Raw genomic sequence first — 23,322 nt, 5'->3', positions numbered from 1 at the left:
ACAGGGGAATGCTCACCCCGACAGCCAGCCGCCACCCCCTTGCAGAGCTTTAACTGGTGAGTGAGTCACTGTTCCCCCATACAAGCGGAGGGTCAGTGTGAAGAGGGCGGCTGTATGGGTAGGAACGCGGTATTAACCGCGCTCCCGGACGGCTCAGCGGTACTTCAGTGCGGCACTGTGAGGGGCGCCCTGAGCCAGCACCTGACCCTGCACTGACCATTTCCAGCCTGTCGGGGTCCTCAGATCTCAGCCAGCAAACAAATCCTCGGGCCTGTATAATCTCACAGGAGCGGGAAGACAGCATTACTTGCTAAGGGGGTTGATTGAAGCTGTAAGGGATTTATTACACATTAGTGACACAGCTACTGAGCAGGTAGAGGAGGCCTTCTTCACAGACAATAAAAAGCCCCCCCTCACCTTCCCGGCATCCAAAGAATTAAATGCTATCTTTGAAAATGCCTGGTAAAATCCGGAAAAGAAATTCCAGATCCCTAAGAGGGTCTTGGTTGCTTTTCCCTTCCCAGAGGAAGATAGGAAAAAATGGGAGTCCCCCTGCCGACAGTCGACGCCTCTGTCTCTAGGCTGTCCAAACAGGTGGTGCTGCCAGTCCCAGGATCTACCACGTTGAAAGCCCTGGCAGATCGGAAGGTGGATGCTACGCTAAAATCCATTTACACTTCAGGGGCTATATTGCGGCCAACTATAGCCTGTGCTTGGATTGCTATAGCTATTGCCAGGTGGTCAATCACTCTGCAGGAGGAATCGTCTACGCTGGATAAAGGCGACGTTGATTTATTTTTACCTAATATTTAGGATTCTGCAGGGTTCCTGGTAGATTCCATGAAGGACCTAGGCTCCATGGCTGCGGGGATCTCTACCATGTCCGTCTCGGCTTGCAGGGGTCTCTGGCTGCGCCAATAGTCTGCGGACGCGGAATCCAGGAAAAGTGTGGAGGGTCTACCTTATACAGATCAGGCTCTCTTTGGGGAGGCGCTGGAAGCGTGGATTGCCACAGCTACCGCGGGTAAGTCTCCTTTTCTCCCCTCAGCTGCATCGGCTACGAAGAAGCCCTTTACACCAGCCACATCACAGTCCTTTCGGCCCGCGAAGCCTAGAAAGAACAAGCCTTCGAACACCTTCTTCAGAGGTGGTCGTGCTAAAGGAAAAAAGCCTGCTCCCGCTGGCTCCCAGAACCAGAAGCCTGCTTCTGATACCCCTAAGTCCTCCGCATGACGGTGGATGACTAGGCCTGGAGGAAGGTCAGGTGAGGGCGAGACTCCCGCATTTCAGCAGGATGGTTCGGTACCGCCAATTCTGAACTTAAAATCTTTGAATCCCTACCTCAGGGAGTTCAAATTCAAGACTGTGTCTCTGAGAGCTGTCATCTCAGGTCTGACGGAGGGGGACTTCCTGGTGTCCCTGGACATCAAGGATGCGTACCTCCACATTCCCATCTGGTCTCCGCATCGGGCATATCTCAGGTTTGCACTGTTAGACGATCACTATCAGTTTCAGGCGCTGCAGTTTGTCCTCTCCACAGCACCGAAGATCTTCACCAAGCTGATGGTGGAGATGAGGGTTCTCCTGCGCAAGCAAGGGGTGAACATAATTCCGTATCTGGACGATCTCCTGATCATTGCTCTCACGACACATCTGCTCAAGGAGCACGGTTGGATCCTGAACCTCCCGAAGTCTCATCTGGAGTCGACAAGGAGGCTGTCTTTCCTGGGAATGATCCTAGACACGTATGTGCAGAGGGTGTTTCTGCCGGTGGAGAAAGCATTGGTGATTCAATCAATGGTCTGGGATGTCTTAAAGCCTACCCGGGTCTCGGTTCATTAGTGCATCCGCCTTCTGGGGAAGATGATTGCCTCCTACGAGGCTCTATAATACGGAAGGTTTCATGCTCGATCCTTTCAGCTGGACCTCTTGGACCAGTGGTCGGGTTCTCACCTACACGTGCACCAGAGGATCCGTCTGTCTCCGAAAGCCAGGATTTCACTCCTCTGGTGGATACAACTGCCTCACCTTCTGGAAGGCCGAAGATCCGGAGTTCAGTACTGGATCCTTCTAACCACAGATGCAAGTCTAAGAGGTTGGGGAGCAGTCACTCTGGGGGAAACCTTCCAAGGACGGTGGTCGGATCAAGAATCCTTTCTCCCGATAAACATTCTGGAGCTAAGAGCCGTGTACAACGCCCTTTTGCAAGCAACACACCTTCTACAGGATCTGGCTGTTCAGGTGCAGTCGGACAACGTGTCCACAGTGGCCTACATAAACCGACAGGGCAGAACAAAGAGCAGGGCTGCCATGTCAGAGGTGTCAAAAATCCTCCTCTGGGCAGAAAGGCACGCGGTGGCGATGTCGGCAATCTTCATTCTAGGTGTAGACAACTGGGAAGCAGACTTCCTCAGCAGACACAATCTCCATCCAGGAGAGTGGGGCCTCCATCTGGAGGTGTTCGAGGAGGTAACCGGTTGGTGGGGGTTTCCTCACATAGACATGATGGCCTCCCGCCTCAACAAGAAGCTGCAGAGGTACTGTACCAGCTCGAGAGACCCACAGGCGGTGGCGGTGAACGCTCTGGTAACACCGCGGGTGTTCACGTCGGTGTATGTGTTCCCTCCACTTCCTCTGATACCAAAAGTTCTTCAACTGGTAAGAAGAACAAAAGTTCTGCCAATCCTCATTGCTCCGGACTAGCCAAGGAGGGCTTGGTACGCGGATCTACTGGATCTTCTGCTGGAAGATCTAAGGCCGTTACCTCTTCGGGAGGATCTGCTACTGCAGGGGCCGTTCGCTTATCAAGACTTACCATGGCTGCGTTTGATGGCATGGCGATTGAACACCAGAACTTAGCTCGGAAGGGTATCCCCAGTGGGGTTGTTCCTACTCTGATACAGGTTAGGAAGGGGGTAATGTCTAAATATTACCATCTCATTTGGAAAAAATATGTTTCTTGGTGTGAGTCCTTCCTGCGGTGGAGTTTCAACAGGGGTGGATATGGGACTGGGATTGGGCTCCATCAAGGTCCAGATCTCTGGTTTGTCCATCTTCTTCCAAAAACCATTGTCTGTCCTCCCCGAGGTTCAGACCTTTTTGAAAGGGGTTCTGCACATACAACCTTCCTTTGTGGCGCCAACGGCACCCTGGGATCTTGATGTGGTGTTGCAGTTCCTGCAATCTGCTTGGTTTGAGCCTCTACAGGAGGCTGATCTCAAGATTCTCACGTGGAAGGCGATCACTTTGTTGGCTTTGGCTTCTGCACGACACGTGTTGGAATTGGGGGCTTTATCTTGTAAAACCCTTATCTGATCTTCCATGAAGAAAGGGCGGAACTTAGGACTCGTCCACAGTTCCTGCCTAAGGTTGTGTCGGCTTTCCATATCAACCAACCCATTGTGGTACCATTGGCTACTGACTCCTCAGTTGCTTCAAAGGCCTTGGATGTAGTGAGGACTTTGAAGATTTATGTGAAGAGGACGGCTCGTCATAGGAAAAGTGACTGTTTGTCCTCTATGATCCCAAGAAAATTGGGTGTCCTGCTTCTAAGCAGTCTATTTCACGCTGGATCAGGTTCACTATCCAGCATGCTTATTCCACGGCAGGATTGCTGTGTCCAACATCTGTAAAGGCCCACTCTACTCGTAAAGTGGGTTCTTCCTGGGTGGCTGCCCGGGGTGTCTCAGCTGTACAACTCTGCCCCGAGCAGCTACTTGGTCTGGGTCGAACATGTTTGCCAAGTTTTACAAGTTTGATACTTTGGCCTCTGATGACCTCAAGTTTGGTCAAGCAGTGTTGCAGGAGCCTCCGCGCTCTCCCTCTCATACTGGGAGCTTTGGTACATCCCCATGGTACTAATATGGCCCCAGCATCCTCTAGGACGTAAGAGAAAATAGGATTTTGGTTCCCTACCGGTAAATCCTTTTCTCGTAGTCCGTAGAGGATGCTGAGCGCCCGCCCAGCGATGCGTTTTCCTGCATTGGTCTTATAGTTCAGTACGGCCTGGTTCCTAGGTAAGTTCTGCGTAATTTACGGTTTCAGCTGTTGCTGAGTTGTTCCGGCATGTTGGCTGGATTTACCTGTTGTGTGAGCTCGTATGAATCTCGCCACTATCTGTGTAATTCCTTCTCTCGAAGTATGTCGTCTCCTCTGGCACAGTTTCTAGGCTGAGTCTGGTAGGAGGGGCATAGAGGGAGGAGCCAGCCCACACTATTAAACTCTTAAAGTGCCAATGGCTCCTGGTGGACCCATCTATACCCCATGGTACTAATATGGACTCCAGCATCGTCTACGGACTACAAAAAAAGGATTTACCGGTAGGTAACCAAAATCCTATTATTTCTCGTATGGTGCAGCTGCTTGCTGGGGTGGAGGTTCGGGGTTCCTTATGCCATGTGACACAATGCTTATGAAATATCAGATACAGCCCCTGTCATGTATCCACATGCCATTTGGTTTCCCCCAGCACCCTGAATGATAGCAGTAACCAGATATAAATCCCACATATTAATAGAATTCAGAGATCTTCGTTACACATATTTGCGCAAATGTGTGGTTAAGCCCCAAAGCCACATCAAGGCGTCTCTGTATATTTGGGGTCACTAGCGCTATATCTAGGTGCAGGGTGTGGCACCCCAAAACACCAGCATAAGCCAGAAAGCCCAGCGTAGCATACCAGTGAAAACCTATAGTGTTAATAAATTAGTATTTAGGAAGTTGAAGCTATAGAGGGGGTGATACAAACATGAAATGTAATTAAAATAGAGAAATAGTGTTAGAAAATTAATGAGTGAAAAGTGTTAATAGAATGTAAAGGTATGCCACTCTAAAGCCATCCAGCTCAGCCAGTCCAGAGGCACCACACCTCACACCTCCATTACCCCAATCTGGGTCTAATATTAACCAGCAAGGAGCCACATGATAATGGCTCCTTACTACAATATGTCTAAGCTAAGAGCTACCTACCTTGGAGCAACCCCTATAATGCTCCATGTGGCATGTCAGGGCCTGCACCTCCTCCTAATGCAGGACCTCTCTGCCTCTCACAACAGACATATAGATTGGTAAATGCTCAATTAGCTTAGTGATATCATTCAGGTGCTCGAAAGGGAGGGGTATTTCTAAGCAAGAAAAAAAGCCATTTGTTTTCCCCAGCACCCTGAATGATAACCGTAACCAGATATAAATTCCACATAATAACAGAATTCAGAGATCTTCGTTACACATATTTGCGCATATCTGGTTACTGTTATCATTTAGGGTGCTGGGGGAACCAAATGGCTTTTTTTCTTGCTCAGAAATACCCCTCCCTATCATGCACCTGAGTGATATCACTAAGCTAATTGAACATCTACCAATATATATATGTATGTATCCACATGCTCCTGTAACAGCCGGCCTCAGGGAATTGGCTAATGAACGGCTCCTGTGACTGAGTTGGCAGCATCTGAGTCTTGCTACGGTCGCCTTAGGTATATAATACATTTATAGAGCTTGTGTATGGGAACCAGCATTGAGGATCCTGCACCTTCCCTGCTGATTACCTGTCCCCTGGCACTTGGATGACGGCCTTCTCTGGCTTCTGATCCATGGCCTTAAGGGTACACCAATGGTTCCTAATGGAAGTATCTTCAGGAGTGGTCACGTCTAAGGAGGACAGGGCATCTTGCATAATTCTGGTGCCTTCAGCATCCATTAATATATAATCCTGCAATCTCCAAGGTGGTAAAGGAGGAGTAGCGGGAAAAGGCGACCAGGACCCTATCAGAGGGGTGTGATCAGAGCATGAAATTGCTTTCAGTAGAAAAATTCAAGTCACCAGGTTCTGGTACACAATGTGATAAATATGGAGACTGACACAGGACATATTAAAAAGGATAATCATTTTTCTCTGACGTCCTAAGTGGATGCTGGGGACTCCGTCAGGACCATGGGGAATAGCGGCTCCGCAGGAGACAGGGCACAAAAGTAAAAGCTTTAGGATCAGGTGGTGTGCACTGGCTCCTCCCCCTATGACCCTCCTCCAAGCCTCAGTTAGGTTTTTGTGCCCGGCCGAGAAGGGTGCAATCTAGGTGGCTCTCCTAAAGAGCTGCTTAGAGTAAAAGTTTTGTTAGGTTTTTTATTTTCAGTGAGTCCTGCTGGCAACAGGCTCACTGCAACGCGGGACTAAGGGGAGAAGAAGCGAACTCACCTGCGTGCAGGATGGATTGGCTTCTTAGGCTACTGGACACTAGCTCCAGAGGGACGATCACAGGTACAGCCTGGATGGGTCACCGGAGCCGCGCCGCCGACCCCCTTGCAGATGCTGAAGAGAGAAGAGGTCCAGAAATCGGCGGCTGAAGACTTCTCAGTCTTCATGAGGTAGCGCACAGCACTGCAGCTGTGCGCCATTGCTCTCAGCACACTTCACACCAACGGTCACTGAGGGTGCAGGGCGCTGGGGGGGGCGCCCTGGGCAGCAATGAAAGTACCTATACTGGCTAATAATACATCACATATAGCCTCTGGGGCTATATGGAGGTATTTAACCCCTGCCAGGTTGTCAGAAAAACGGGAGAAGAAGCCCGCCGAAAAGGGGGCGGGGCCTATTCTCCTCAGCACACAGCGCCATTTTCCCTCACAGAACTGCTGGTGGGAAGGCTCCCAGGCTCTCCCCTGCACTGCACTACAGAAACAGGGTTAAAACAGTGAGGGGGGGCACTTATTTGGCGATATGCTTATATATTAAGATGCTATAAGGGAAAACACTTATATAAAGGTTGTCCCTGTATAATTATAGCGTTTTGGTGTGTGCTGGCAAACTCTCCCTCTGTCTCCCCAAAGGGCTAGTGGGGTCCTGTCCTCTATCAGAGCATTCCCTGTGTGTGTGCTGTGTGTCGGTACGTGTGTGTCGACATGTATGAGGACGATGTTGGTGAGGAGGCGGAGCAATTGCCTGTAATGGTGATGTCACTCTCTAGGGAGTCGACACCGGAATGGATGGCGTATTTAGGGAATTACGTGATAATGTCAACACGCTGCAAGGTCGGTTGACGACATGAGACGGCCGGCAAACAAATTAGTACCTGTCCAGGCGTCTCAAACACCGTCAGGGGCTTTAAAACGCCCATTTACCTCAGTCGGTCGACACAGACACGGACACTTACTCCAGTGTCGACGGTGAAGAAACAAACGTATTTTCCTTTAGGGCCACACGTTACATGTTAAGGGCAATGAAGGAGGTGTTACATATTTCTGATACTACAAGTACCACAAAAAAGGGTATTATGTGGGGTGTGAAAAAACTACCTGTAGTTTTTCCTGAATCAGATAAATTAAATGAAGTGTGTGATGATGCGTGGGTTTCCCCCGATAGAAAATTATTGGCGGTATACCCTTTCCCGCCAGAAGTTAGGGCGCGTTGGGAAACACCCCTTAGGGTGGATAAGACGCTCACACGCTTATCAAGTGGCGTTACCGTCTCCAGATACGGCCGCCCTCAAGGAGCCAACTGATAGGAGGCTGGAAAATATCCTAAAAAGTATATACACACATACTGGTGTTATACTGCGACCAGCGATCGCCTCAGCCTGGATGTGCAGCGCTGGGGTGGCTTGGTCGGATTCCCTGACTGAAAATATTGATACCCTTGACAGGGACAGTATTTTATTGACTATAGAGCATTTAAAGGATGCAATTCTATATATGCGAGATGCACAGAGGGATATTTGCACTCTGGCATCAAGAGTAAGTGCGATGTCCATATCTGCCAGAAGATGTTTATGGACACGACAGTGGTCAGGTGATGCAGATTCCAAACGGCACATGGAAGTATTGCCGTATAAAGGGGAGGAGTTATTTGGGGTCGTTCCATCGGACCTGGTGGCCACGGCAACAGCTGGAAAATCCACCTTTTTTACCCCAAGTCACATCTCAGCAGAAAAAGACACCGTCTTTTCAGCCTCAGTCCTTTCGTCCCCATAAGGGCAAGCGGGCAAAAGGCCAGTCATATCTGCCCAGGGATAGAGGAAAGGGAAGAAGACTGCAGCAGGCAGCCCATTCCCAGGAACAGAAGCCCTCCACCGCTTCGGCCAAGTCCTCAGCATGACGCTGGGGCCGTACAAGCGGACTCAGGTGCGGTGGGGGGTCGTCTCAAGAGTTTCAGCACGCAGTGGCCTCACTCGCAAGTGGACCCCTGGATCCTACAAGTAGTATCCCAGGGGTACAGATTGGAAATTCGAGACGTCTCCCCCTCGCAGGTTCCTGAAGTCTGCTTTACCAACGTCTCCCTCCGACAGGGAGGCAGTATTGGAAACAATTCACAAGCTGTATTCCCAGCAGGTGATAATCAAAGTACCCCTCCTACAACAAGGAAAGGGGTATTATTCCACACTATATTGTGGTACTGAAGCCAGACGGCTCGGTGAGACCTATTCTAAATCTGAAATATTTGAACACTTACATACAAAGGTTCAAATCAAGATGGAGTCACTCAGAGCAGTGATAGCGAACCAGGAAGAAGGGGACTATATGGTGTCCCTGGACATCAGGGATGCTTACCTCCATGTCCCAATTTGCCCTTCTCACCAAGGGTACCTCAGGTTCGTGGTACAGAACTGTCACTATCAGTTTCAGACGCTGCCGTTTGGATTGTCCACGGCACCCCGGGTCTTTACCAAGGTAATGGCCGAAATGATGATTCTTCTTCAAAGAAAATGGACGATCTCCTGATAAGGGCAAGGTCCAGAGAACAGTTGGAGGTCGGAGTAGCACTATCTCAAGTAGTTCTACGACAGCACGGGTGGATTCTAAATATTCCAAAATCGCAGCTGTTTCCGACGACACGTCTGCTGTTCCTAGGGATGATTCTGGACACAGTCCAGAAAAGGGTGTTTCTCCCGGAGAAGAAAGCCAGGGAGTTATCCGAGCTAGTCAGGAACCTCCTAAAACCAGGAAAAGTGTCAGTGCATCATTGCACAAGGGTCCTGGGAAAAATGGTGGCTTCTTACGAAGCGATTCCATTCGGCAGATTTCACGCAAGAACTTTTCAGTGGGATCTGCTGGAAAAATGGTCCGGATCGCATCTTCAGATGCATCGGCGGATAACCCTGTCTCCAAGGACAAGGGTGTTTCTTCTGCGGTGGCTGCGGAGTGCTCATCTACTAAAGGGCCGCAGATTCGGCATTCAGGACTGGGTCCTGGTAACCACGGATGCCAGCCTGAGAGGCTGGGGAGCAGTCACACAGGGAAAAAATTTCCAGGGAGTGTGATCAAGTCTGGAGACTTCTCTCCACATAAATATACTGGAGCTAAGGACAATTTACAATGCTCTAAGCTTAGCAAGACCTCTGCTTCAAGGTCAGCCGGTATTGATCCAGTGGGACAACATCACGGCAGTCGCCCACGTAAACAGACAGGGCGGCACAAGAAGCAGGAGGGCAATGGCAGAAACTGCAAGGATTCTTCGCTGGGCGGAAAATCATGTGATAGCACTGTCAGCAGTGTTCATTCCGGGAGTGGACAACTGGGAAGCAGACTTCCTCAGCAGGCACGACCTCCACCCGGGAGAGTGGGGACTTCATCGGGAAGTCTTCCACATGATTGTGAACCGTTGGGAAAGACCAAAGGTGGACATGATGGCGTCCCGCCTGAACAAAAAACTGGACAGGTATTGCGCCAGGTCAAGAGACCCTCAGGCAATAGCTGTGGACGTTCTGGTAACACCGTGGGTGTACCAGTCGGTGTATGTGTTCCCTCCTCTGCTTCTCATACCCAAGGTACTGAGAATTATAAGACGTAGAGGAGTAAGAACTATACTCGTGGCTCCGGATTGGCCAAGAAGGACTTGGTACCCGGAACTTCAAGAAATGCTCACAGAGGACTCATGGCCTCTGCCGCTAAGAAGGGACTTGCTTCAGCAAGTACCATGTCTGTTCCAAGACTTACCGCGGCTGCGTTTGACGGCATGGCGGTGGAACGCCGGATCCTAAGGGAAAAAGGCATTCCGGAAGAGGTCATTCCTACCCTGGTCAAAGCCAGGAAGGAGGTGACCGCACAACATTATCACCACATGTGGCGAAAATATGTTGCGTGGTGTGAGGCCAGGAAGGCCCCACGAAGAAATTTCAACTCGGTCGATTCCTGCATTTCCTGCAAACAGGAGTGTCTATGGGCCTCAAATTGGGGTCCATTAAGGTTCAAATTTCGGCCCTGTCAATTTTCTTCCAGAAAGAATTGGCTTCAGTTCCTGAAGTCCAGAAGTTTGTCAAGGGAGTACTGCATATACAACCCCCTTTTGTGCCTCCAGTGGCACTGTGGGATCTCAACGTAGTTCTGGGATTCCTCAAATCACATTGGTTTAAACCGCTCAAATCTGTGGATTTGAAATATCTCACATGAAAAGTGACCATGCTGTTGGCCCTGGCCTCGGCCAGACGAGTGTTAGAATTGGCGGCTTTGTCTCACAAAGCCCATATCTGATTGTCCATTCGGACAGGGCAGAGCTGCGGACTCGTCCCCAGTTTCTCCCTAAGGTGGTGTCAGCGTTTCACCTGCACCAGCTTATTGTGGTACCTGCGGCTACTAGGGACTTGGAGGACTCCAAGTTGCTAGATGTTGTCAGGGCCCTGAAAATATAGGTTTCCAGGACGGCTGGAGTCGGGAAAACTGACTTGCTGTTATCCTGTAGGCACCCAAAAAACTGGGTGCTCTTGCTTCTAAGCAGACGATTGCTAGTTGGATGTGTAGTACAATTCAGCTTGCACATTCTGTGGCAGGCCTGCCACAGCCAAAATATGTAAATGCCCATTCCACAAGGAAGGTGGGATCATCTTGGGCGGCTGCCCGAGGGGTCTCGGCTTTACAACTTTGCCGAGCTGCTACTTGGTCAGGGGCACACCCTGGCTGAGGAGGACCTGGAGTTCTCTCATTCGGTGCTGCAGAGTCATCCGCACTCTCCCGCCCGTTTGGGAGCTTTGGTATAATCCCCATGGTCCTGACGGAGTCCCCAGCATCCACTTAGGACGTCAGAGAAAATAAGAATTTACTTACGGATAATTCTATTTCTCGTAGTCCGTAGTGGATGCTGGGCGCCCATCCCAAGTGCGGATTGTCTGCAATACTTGTACATAGTTATTGTTTCAAAAATCGGGTTATTATTGTTGTGAGCCATCTTTTCAGAGGCTCCGCTGTTATCATGCTGTTAACTGGGTTCAGATCACAGGTTGTACAGTGTGATTGGTGTGGCTGGTATGAGTCTTACCCGGGATTCAAAATCCTTCCTTATTGTGTACGCTCGTCCGGGCACAGTATCCTAACTGAGGCTTGGAGGAGGGTCATAGGGGGAGGAGCCAGTGCACACCACCTGATCCTAAAGCTTTTACTTTTGTGCCCTGTCTCCTGCGGAGCCGCTATTCCCCATGGTCCTGACGGAGTCCCCAGCATCCACTACGGACTACGAGAAATAGAATTATCGGTAAGTAAATTCTTATTATTTCTGCAACAGGATACATTGGTTTCCACAGGGGAAACATCGGGGTGTAGAGTGGATCTTGTTCCAGAGGCACCAACAGGCTAAAGCTTTAGGCTATCCCAGGATGCATTGGGGCCTCCTCTATAACCCCGCCTTCAGGCACTGAGAGCTCAGTTTTGAGTTGGTGCCTGCAGCAGCAGGTCAGTAACAGGAGGGCTGCGCTGGGCAGCCCTGAAAAGCTTTTCTAAGAAGATTTCTTCAACTGGGCTGTCAGCTCTGTATGTCATGGAGACACTTCAGCGCTGCAGCTCCATCACCTCCCAAGTGGTGTCTCATACTCCTGCGGCCTGTTCCCGGGTACTCGTGGCGGAGACGCTCTGGCTTTAGGCACACGGTCGCAGACCGCTCTCCTGGATCACGTGGCTGCTATGGGGAGGAAGTAAGAGGGTCCTCCAGGTGGGACCCACCATTAAATCGCGTTCCGTCCACGACCTAGGGAGACGGGTCGCTGTGCTGGCGTGGACACTATTACCGAACATGGACCCCACTAGACCGCCAGGGCGTAGGAGTACAGGTCGGGTGTATTAACGCCCCATTTAATAAGGCTCTGTAGTACCGGTGGAAGTCCAGCATAGGAGAACCGGTGCTTGACCTGTAGCCCCTCACCCGGCCCAGGGCGCCATCTCCACATATATTTCCCACCCTGGAGCTGTCTCACACTCTCCCTCACTCCCTGACTGAGACGCTGGGCGCCATCTTCTAAGTATAGGCTGAGGCTGGTCTCCTGGACTGCAGGGCAAGGTCTCCCTTGTAAAGCCGCCTGTATACAGCGCTGTGACTTTACAAACACTTGAGTATTCTACATGTCTCTATACAGACAGCGTTAGTTAAGAAAGAGTATACCTATTACAGGATATATTGTACGAGTATTCTGATATATACCTCCGATCTAGAACCGCACTTCTTTATTATATATATTTAAACCCCGCTGTCTCCTGAACTGGTTATTCGCAGAGTGCCGCACCTCTAGATTCTTATTCTTCGTTATTTGTGCGGGCACTGCTGCTATTGTGCTGCGTTCACCTGGAGTGTCAGACCGCTGTCTGTCTGTGTGTGTGTATGTGTATATGTATGTATGTATATGTGTGTGTATATGTATATATATATATATATATATATATATATATATATATATATATATATATATTCAGTGCAGTTTTATCATAATAATTTTCTACAGTGCAAGAGTAACTGTGTGTGCCTGTATCTGCTGTGTGGTTTCGCTTTCAGTGTTTCCCAGATATATCTATCACTTTATTCTGTACCCTAAGGGACGAGGTGCGTCAGGGTCATTTATATAGTGCGTCACAGTATTTACCCATTGCGTGTATTCTACTGTGTACTCAGTTACATAATACCAGATTTATTTGCAGGTGTTGTGTACTGGGTATTCAGTCACATACCATTGGATTTATTTGCAGGTATTATACTCTGTCTGGCTTCATCGTACTAAACCGCTCTATTGCTGCATTTAGTATAATGTCTAATAAGAAGGGCAGTAAGTCTGTGGACGCTCCTGCCTCATGCAGAGCATGTGCCAATGATTTACCAGAGGGGGAATCTGTGTATGATGGTCGGTGTACTGTGTCATACATCTCCCAGTCAGTCTGCAGCGCCTGTAACCAATCAGGAGTCACCCTGGGCTGCGTTCACAGCCCTACTGGGTACTCTAGTGCACAGGTTCTCAAACTTGATCCTCAGGACCCCAAACAGTTCATGTTTTCCAGGTCTCCTCACAAAATCGCAAGAGAAATAATCAGCTCCACCTGTGGATATTTTCAAGTGTGTCAGTGAGTAATGACTACACCTGTGTTCCTGCTAGGTGACCTGCAAAATGTGAACTGTGTGGGGTCCTGAGGACCGAGTTTGAGAAGCACTGCTCTAGTGGAATGCATTGCGAACCCTATGGGACCACCAGTGCCACTGCAGACAGAAATTGTCCCTATGGTTAATCCGCCTTGCGCGGACAATTTGTCTAACCAGTTGCAGCAGTTAAATTAATCTTCGGGCAGACAAAAATCTACTCCAGGCCACTCCCGTGTCTCTGGGTCATCTAAGCGGGCTGCTTCCTCCTCACAATCCACAAATCTCTCAGATGTTTCATCTGAAAAGGAGGAGGATCATACTGTCCTGTCCGACAGTGAATCAGGTGTTTCTGATGAGGATTCTCCATTGATAGTTGATGTCCCTGACTTAGTGGTTGCTATTAAGCAAATCCTACAAATCACAGATGATGAGGATTCTACTAATGTAAATAAGAAAACTGATAGATTTTTAGCCACCTTCTGCCGTTTAAACATATTACCCCATTCTGACCATTGGGTGGACGTCAGGCAGGAGTCCTGGTCTAATCCAGGGAAGAAATTCCATCTGTCTAAACGGGCATTAGCTCGCTATCCTCTCCCTGCAGAGTTATGTAGCAAGTGGGAAAATTCACCGCCGGTGGATTCTCATGTCACCCGCCTAGTGGTGTCATCCACTCTGCCTGTCACCACTGTCACTTTACTGAAGGAACCGACAGATAAGCGTGTGGAGGGATGCCTGAAATCTATCTACTCCCTGACAGGTGCTGTACATAGACCCACTATTGCTGCCTCCTGGGCTGCTAAAGGTATTGAAGCATGGGTTCAGGCATTAGATCAAGAGCTGCCCGAGGAATTATCTGACAAGGCCAGACAATACCTGTCTCACATTACCACCTCCGCCTATTACATTCAGGAGGCATCCTCTGAGGCGGGTGTGTTGGCTGCCAAGGCGTCGACTACGTCTGTTTTTGCTCGCCGTATTCTGTGGTTGAGGTCATGGAAGGTGGACATAGACTCCAAAAAGACCTTAGAGGTATTCCCATTTTAGGGGGACATTTTGTTTGGGGAAACACCTATATAAAATCTTGTCTGAACTGGCGGATGCTAAGACTGCCTTTCTCCCAAATACTAATCCTTCTGCACAGAAGGCAAAAGGTACCACTTTTCGTTCCTTTCGGCCTCAAGGGAAAGCGAAGGGTCAGACATACCCAAGACAATCTCGTGCTCCCCAAACCACTAAGCACATGACAAAACTCCTGGGCGGCCTGTCAGCCTGCTTCTAAACAAGACAAGCCTGCCACGTGACGGAGCAGGCCTCCCCCTGGGGGACCGCAGGGTGGGAGGCTGACTTCTGCAATTCACCCAGGTCTGGTTAACTACCACTTTAGACACATGGGTGCGAGAAGTTGTCTCTCACGGGTACGCAGTCTCGTTCAAGAGACATCCCCCTCGCCAATTTTGCACCACGGTCATCCCTTCGTATCAGTTGAAGGCGCAAGCTCTGCAGCAGGTTGTGAGTTCTCTCCTGGATACAGGAGTGGTAGTGCCAGAGAGGCAGTGGTTACTTCTCGACCCTGCTTCTAGTTCCGAAACTCAATGTGTCTTTCTGGCCTATTCTCAACCTCAAATCAGTAAACAGGTTTGTGATAGTGTCCAAGTTCCATATGGAAACACTGCGTTCAATTGTACTGGCGATGGAACCCAGAGACTATATGGTATCTCTAGATATTCAGGATGTGTACCTGCATATACCTATTGCCAAGTCACATCAGCGGTATCAGCGGCTTGCTATTGGCTACCTACACTATCAGTTCCAGGCTCTGCCATTTGGACTTGTTATGGCCCCTCAGATCTTCACCAAGGTCATGGCCGTAATGACGGGACAACTCCGTCGCCAGGGAGTCAGGATCCTGCCGTATCTAGACGACTTGTTGATCCTGGCAAATTCCTACGATGTCCTCTTCGGTCATCTCCAACTGAGAGTAAGCTTCCTACAAGCCCACAGGTGGCTCATCAATTAGAAGAAATCTTTGCTGGTCCCAGTTTAGAGCATGGTGCACCTGGGGGCTCTCCTGGACAAAGCAGTCAACGTCTGTTCCTGTCTCCAGAGAAAGTCCTGAAGCTTCAGGGCAGGATAAGATGCTTCCTCTGTCGCCCCAGAGTGTCAATACACTCGGCGGTGCAAGTACTTGGCCTAATGGTGTCGGCATTTGACACGGTGGACTACGCTCAATTCCATTCCTGCCCTCTGCAGCGGTTAATCCTTTCCAAGTGGGATGGCCTACCTCATCGGATCAGATCTCACATGATCATTTTGACTCCGGAGGTTTGGCTGTCGCTGACCTGGTGGCTACAGGACCAGAGAGAGAGCAGGGGCCGTCGCTTCTGGATCCCCGACTGGGTCCTGCTGACAACGGATGCCAGTCTGAGGGGTTGGGGAGTGGTGTTGGAGCAACACTCTTTTCAGGGTCGCTGGACCAAGGAGGAATCACTACTCCCGTTAAACATTCTGGAGTTGCGGGCGGTGTTTAATGCTTTAATTCTCGCCCTGCCTTTAGTGTTCATTCCAGGTGTCCTGACCTGGGAAGCGGACTTCCTCAGTCGCCAGGACGTACATGCCGGAGAGTGGAATCTTCATCCAGAAGTCTTTCAACTACTAGTGGACATGTGGGGCCTACCAGATGTAGACCTGATGGCGTCTCGACACAATCACAAGGTTCCGGTCTTCGGATCAAGGAACAGGGATCCTCAAGCAGTGTTCGTGGACGCACTGGCTATTCCATGGAACTTTTGGCTGCCTTACGTGTTCCCTCCAGTGTCACTCCTGCCCAGGGTACTACGGAAGTTCAAGCAAGAAGGAGGAATGCTAATTCTAGTCGCTCCAGCGTGGCCCAGACGGCATTGGTTTTCAGACCTGCAGGGTCTATCGACAGTGTCCTCCTCTACTTCCTCAATGCCCAGACCTCCTCGTACAGGGCCCTTGTCTCTACCCAGACCTGGCCAGACTAGCTTTGACGGCATGGCTCTTGAAGCATCACTCCTGAGGACCAAAGGATTATCTGAGGCGGTTATACAAACTATGTTGAAGGCCCGAAAGCCGGCATCTGCCTGGATTTATCATAGGGTCTGGAATTCTAACTTCACATGGTGTGCTGTTAAAAATTTTGATGCATACAGATTCAGAACTTCCAGAATTCTGGGTTTTCTGCACCGAGGCCCGGACTTAGGCCTTCGCCTGGTCTCCCTCAAGGTTCACATATCTGCCTTGTCGGTGTGGTTTCAGAGAAAGATTGCGTATATACCTGACGTTCATACATTCACTCAGGGTGTGTTACAGATTCAGCCTCCCTATGTCCCTCCTGTGGCTTCATGGAATCTCTCTGTTGTCCTGAATGCCCTGCAAGAGTCTCCATTTGAATCTCTTGAGTTGGTGGACCTTAAATGGCTCACGGCCAAGGTTCTATTTTTACTAGCTATTGCCTCTGCTAGGAGGGTGTCGGACTTAGGCGCATTGTCCTGTCGTCCACCCTTTCTGATATTTCATCGTGACCGAGCAGTTCTACGAACTCGTCCCGGTTATTTACCTAAGGTGGTGCCATAATTTCACCTTAACCAAGAGATTGTGGTTCCAGACTTTATCTCTTCTGAATTGTCCTCCAAAGAGGGGTCTTTGGTTGTGGTAAGGGCTCTCTGTATCTACGTGGAGAGGACTGCCTTTATCAGGAGGTCAGATACCCTTTTTGTGCTGTTTGGTTTCCACAAACATGGCTGGCCTGCGAATAAGTAAACCTTAGCCGGATGGAATAGAATGGTGATTGCACAAGCTTATGCGCAGGCTAGACTTCCAGCTCCTGCTGCTATTAAAGCCCATTCTACTCGGTCTGTTGGACCTTCTTGGGCGGCCCGCCGTAGCGCGTCCGCAGAACAATTGTGCTAGGCAGCTACGTGGTCCTCAGAGAACATGTTCATTAGGTTCTACGCCTTTGATACTTCCGCCTCCCAGAATGCCTGCTTTGGATGCCAGATTTTAATACATGCTAAGGCGCGTCCCCTCTCTTGAGGAACTGCTTTAGGATATCCCGATGTTTCCCTGTGGGACACAGTGTACCCTGCTGCAAAAAAGTAGAGTTATGGTAGACCTACCATGGTTAACTTTCTGTGAGGTACACTGGATTCCACAGGGCGCCTACCCTGATGCACTTGGCTTCTTTGTGTTTGTATGGCATTAACAGATGGTCCCTTCTCCTGCCGTCAGAATGTGGTTCTATATGACTAACATCTGCCTTCTCTCTTGCCTGCTCCTGTTTTAGACTGGTTAACAAAACTGAGTTCTCAGTGCCTGGACCAGGGGTTTATAGATGTGGCCCTAATGCATCCTGGGACAGCCTAAAACTTTAGCCTGTTGGTGCCTCTCTGGTTCAAGATCCACTCTACACCACAATGTTTCCCTGTGGAACCCAGTGTACCTCGCAGAGAGTTAACCATGGTAAGTCTACCATAACTCTCCTTTTCTCTGATCCATCAGCTCAAATGACTGATGTTATTGTTCATCTATAATCTCCAATTCATACTATATGTTCCCCATCCATTGTTTTACATTGGTGCTGACATAGGACTTGGTGAGTGACTACATCTCCATTTATACTTCATGGTTAGTTACCAGCAGAAGAGAGAGAGATATCTAAGTCTTATTATAATATTACATTTGTTATTGTGAGTGTTCTCAGGAGGGTGGACACAATGAAACAATATTATAAAGCCTTCATTAAAAGTTATGTTTTATTATACACATACATTTACAATTAAGTGTCCCAGAGAGTCGTCTTCTCCTATTGTTTACAAGATTAATATTGTTACAGAAAAAGTCACATTTCCATAATGTATTTTATTTCCAGCAGATGGACACAAAAGCAGGAATATCTCAAAAGGACATCTAATGTTATCCCCGGATTGTGAAATAAAAGATAATGACAGTAGACAGGATTCTCCAGGGGCTAACCCCATTACCCAAATTATACATCCAGCTCTATCAGCTGATCCCTCTGATCCTTGGAAATGTTCTTCTGATCAATCCGATATTGGTGCGTCTGTTACAGCTCTGAGAGTAGATACAGTGTTTCCCTGTTCTACAGATGCCAAATGTTTTACACAGAACACAAAGCCTATTAACCCACAGACAGGTAAGGCAGGGGAGATGCCATTTCCATGTTCTGAGTGTGGGAAATGTTTTACACACAAATCACATCTTGTTCTACATCAGAGAATTCACACAGGTGAGAAACCATTTCCATGTTCTGAGTGTGGGAAATGTTTTACGCAGAAATCACATCTTGTTACACATCAGAGAACTCACACAGGTGAGAAACCATTTCCATGTTCTGAGTGTGGGAAATGTTTTACACGGAAATCAGATCTTATTACACATCAGCGAAGTCACACAGGTGTGGAGCCATTTCCATGTTCTGAGTGTGGGAAATGTTTTACACAAAAATCAGATCTTGTTCTACATCAGAGAACTCACACAGGTGAGAAGCCATTTCCATGTTCTGAGTGTGGGAAATGTTTTACACAGAAATCAGATGTTGTTCTACATCAGAGAATTCACACAGGTGAGAAGCCATTTCCATGTTCTGAGTGTGGGAAATGTTTTACACAGAAATCACATCTTGTTACACATCAGCGAACTCACACAGGTGAGAAACCATTTCCATGTTCTGAGTGTGGAAAATGTTTTACCTGGAAATCACAACTTATTATACATCAGCAAAGTCACACAGGTGAGAAGCCATTTCCGTGTTCAGCATGTGGGAAATGTTTTACATACAAACCAGCTCTTGTTGCACATAAGAACAGTCACACAGATACATCTCCGTTTTCATGTCCTGAGTGCGGGAAATGTTTTACCTGGAAATCACACCTTGTTACACATCAGCGAAGTCACACAGGTGAGAAGCCATTTCCATGTTCTGCATGTGGAAAATGTTTTGCATACAAATCAGATCTTGTTCTACATCAGAGAAGTCACACAGGTGAGAAGCCATTTTCTTGCTCTGAGTGTGGGAAATGTTTTACACGGAAAGCGGATCTTGTTATACATCAGCGAAGTCACACAGGTGAGAAGCCATTTCCATGTTCTGAGTGTGGGAAATGTTTTGCACACAAATCACATCTTGTTACACATCAGAGAACTCACACAGGTAAGAAACCATTTCCATGTTCTGAGTGTGGGAAATGCTTTACACGGAAATCAGATCTTATTACACAACAGCGAAGTCACACAGGTGAGGAGCCATTTCCATGTTCTGAGTGTGGGAAATGTTTTACACAGAAATCAGATCTTGTTCTACATCAGCGAAGTCACACAGGTGAGAGGCCATTTCCATACTCAGAAATAAATTAGCTCTTGCATACAATAGACATCACTCAGGTGAGGAACCATTTTATTCTTGATTATACTTATCATTGCCATGTAATGTTCTGCAAGGTTCTTATCCTATCTTCTATGCTTTTTGCAATATATATGCTACCGCAAGGTGAAATAATCAGATGTCATGCCCTCATCTACCACTGCTATACAGATGACCTGTCTTTTTCTCCGGGTACTGAGAACCCAATACCAATCCTAAATGTCTAGCTGAGCTCCAGGTGTGGGTGATGTCAGTTGGCTCTGACTCAGTACTGGTGAAACAGGTCCTTATGATAGAAGCTCACCAACAAAGGGAAGGGCTACAGCTCAGCTTTACCTACCAACCAGACTTACGCTTGTGGGTACAGAGTTACAAAATGCGGATCATGTGCGGAATCTTGGTGTCCTGGATGGTGGAGTGATACTTAAACATCAGGTGTCAGCCACAATCAGATCCTCATCTGAGAAACATAGCCAGACTCCAGCACTTATTTCCCTCAGAAGATCTACCTACAGTCATACATGCACTTGTATCATCACACATAGACTACTGCAATGTCTATCTGGGTCTCCCAGCAAAAGAAATTGCAGTCTACAGAATGCAGCAGCCAGGCTGTTACCTAACCAGCCCGTTCCTGCCACATAACACCCATTCTCTGCTCCCTTCACCTGCTGCCTGTAAGATGGTGACTGTTACATTATCCGACTCTCCCAGCCCTACGTGACCAGGGTTCATGGTACCAGAAGTAACTTCTGTGTCCTTACTGCCCTGGTTACTTCCATCTGCAGATTAAGGACTATTACCAGCAGTACCAAGAATCCCCAAGCAGTGCTGAGATGTCAGGGGGGAGACAGTGTGGGGGGGAGACAGGGCTTTGGCAGTAGTGGGGCTGAGACAGGGCTTTGGCAGTAGTGGGGGGGAGACAGGGCTTTGGCATTAGTGGGGAGACAAGGCGGGTGGCAGTAGTGGGGGGAGACAGGGCGGATGGCCGCAGTGCAGTACCAGGGGCTGCTGGAGGCAGTAAAGAGATGTATGGGTCCCGCACAGAACTAGTTGATGACTAAACTTAATGATCATGCTTCCTTATTTCTAATACCTTGTATATGATAATTTATTGTAATTTGCTGTGTCAGCCTTTATGTGTGTTCTGTGTAATAATCCTGAAAGTAGTGCTGCTACCGATCTCATCATTTGAATTAACTTGCAAAAAATGAGGAAAATATTAGATATGAGGTTTTCTCTGAAAGCTTATAGGGGGTTTATCAGAGATGAACACAGATGTGACATTACGCAGCCCCGCGGACGATGGTACCGGCCTGCGTTAACTCTCCAGGGATGTGACCGCAATGTGTGTGTCGGCACGGCTGCTGCCACCACCAGTAAACTGCTGACGGCCGCTATCGCGGCTGGGTCTGAATGACCCCCAGAGGCTGTTGTGCATTGAGTATTTTTTCAGTTTCAAATATAGCCAAAATGTGTGTATTAAAGATATGAAATAAAGTAGTTTAAAAGCAAAAGATTTCTGGTCATATTTTGACAGCTCATTTAAATAGTGGGATGATCTTACTGGGGGGGGGGAAACGTATCTTTCTGTGTAAATAGTTTTATAATTTGTTGGTTTTAAATAAATGTATGTTTGTTCAAAGGTTCTGTGTTTTCCTACAGGATGCTGGGGTCCTCATCAGTACCATGGGGTATGGACGGGTCCACTAGGAGACATGGGCACTTTAAGAAATTAATAGTGTGGGCTGGCTCCTCCCTCTATGTCACTCCTACCAGACTCCGTTTAGAAACTGCCCGGAGGAGCCGGTCACGTCTCTGGAAGCTCCTGAAAAGTTTTATGCATTTATTTTCTGTTGCTTTCAGGCAGGTCTAATTGGCACCAGCCTGTCTGCTTCGTGGGACATAGTGGGGGGAACGGCCCAACGTACTTTAGGGTTAATGGTCCCGTTCCCCGCTGACAGGACGAAGCTCCTGAGGGACCTATTCGCAAGCCCCACCACGACCGTACAGTCCCACAGCACGCCGCCACCTCTAACAGCCAGAAGTAAGAGTGTTGATTAGATGGCTGGCATCCTGTTTAGTGGGTCGCTGCTGGTAATGGTGGCGCTGACAGGCTGCGGCTTCAGAGACATACATGTTCCACTGTGAGGGGCTCGCTGAAGCCACAACTATACCCACACTGGCAATAAGTTTACAGGGGTTCTAACCCACTGTAAACCACACATATAACCTCAGCCAGTATAAAAATTTTGGAAGACCGTGCACCATTACGGGGGCGGGGCTTCACTTTGAGCAGATCCAGTGGCTTACCAGTGCAATTTTCCCTCTGCAGCTCTCACTGAACAGCCTGACAGAAACACGCAGCTCTTCCACAAGAATGCCAGATTAGCGGTACCAGAGGGTCATAGCAGGGGGGGAGCAGTATAAGATTACTAGTACCCTATTAAGGGTATTTAGTCTGCGACCCAGCTAAGCTCAGCTTTAGCAAAAATTGTGCTATGTGGCTGGATCCATCATACTCTGTGTCCCCCTAGAAGGGCTCTGTTTGGGTTAACTGGGCTTAACTTTTCTCCTGGGTGTGTGTGTATACTTTCTCTTTCATCCACTAGGGGACACTGGAGTCCTATACAATAGGGGTGTGAAGCTTGCAACCGGAGGTGTGGCACAATCTAAAATTAGCATTGTCTGCACAGCCGGTTCCTCCCCCTTCACATCCCTCCTCCCTCAGTTTAGAAAATTGTGCCGAGGAGGTAACAGGCACTGAAGAGAACTCCTGCTTTTGGAAGTTTTAATTATTTATTTAATTTATTTTTTTTAGTCATTCATGACTGGCCCAATCCCTCCTAACTAAAAGGAGGGTGCAGGTTTTAAAATACAAAACGGTAAATGCCCAATCTCACCTAAAGGAAAGGGGGTGCAGGCTTTACCAGAAGAAAAAGCTGCGTCCCCCTAATAAAAGGAGGACAAGGTTCAGGATTGAGAGACAAGGATTCCTACTAAAGGGGTCTGCATCTCTCAAGGCACAACTGTGAGTACTGGTTGTTTTCAGAAGTAGCATTAGGTTTTTATTATTTTCCTATGGGGCTTAGTGAGTGCAGACCGTGCTACTGTCCGCAGCGTGTAAGCTGTAGACAGTTCATGTAAGAAGTCTCGCTGTTCCCTTCCCGCAAGGCCGCTATATGTGATCAGTAATCAGATCCCCAAAGCAGCGCGCCAGAGGTCCCGGCGCACGGAGATAGAGCAGTGAGATAGTGCCGCGCGGCTGAGGAGATCCTTCAGCGCGTGTGGGAGTCAGCGGGGATCAGGAGGGAACAGTACAGAGCGCGCTTGTGTCTTCCCTGTCAGCAGAGAGAGGCGCCGCTACGGGACCTGTGAGAGCGGTCCCGGCGCGCGCCAGCCAGCGGCAGTTAGTATTACCGCGCGGCTGAGCAGATACCCTCAGCCGCCGGAGGCAGGGAGCGGGAGGAGAGACGCTGCAAATGAGCCACGCGGCTGAGAATAATTCCTCAGCCGCAGGAAAGTTCTACAGCGCAATATACAGGGCGGCCAGTAACAGCAAGTTAGGCTCCCTTCAGCAGAACAGCCATACAGCCAA

General features: G+C 48.7%; 1 protein-coding gene across 4 annotated transcripts in view; it reads left to right on the top strand.

The window, feature by feature from the left end:
• Positions 1–21,241, top strand: part of LOC134984180 (zinc finger protein 271-like) — a 35,788-nt gene extending 14,547 nt beyond the window's left edge. For 3 of the 4 annotated variants that reach the window (XM_063949807.1, XM_063949806.1, XM_063949804.1), the window contains one exon: positions 18,213–21,241. In XM_063949807.1, the coding sequence (XP_063805877.1) occupies positions 18,213–19,717 (1,505 nt within the window). In that variant the 3' untranslated portion in view covers positions 19,718–21,241. The remainder of the gene's footprint in view (positions 1–18,212) is intronic. The other variant, XM_063949805.1, reaches the window with a different exon arrangement.
• Positions 21,242–23,322: the final 2,081 nt, after the last annotated feature.

This window comes from Pseudophryne corroboree (genome assembly GCF_028390025.1).
Source record: "Pseudophryne corroboree isolate aPseCor3 chromosome 3 unlocalized genomic scaffold, aPseCor3.hap2 SUPER_3_unloc_4, whole genome shotgun sequence".
Taxonomy (NCBI): domain Eukaryota; kingdom Metazoa; phylum Chordata; class Amphibia; order Anura; family Myobatrachidae; genus Pseudophryne; species Pseudophryne corroboree.
The sequence above is the reverse complement of the archived record's forward strand: the minus strand, read 5'-3'. Positions and strand labels throughout refer to the sequence as shown.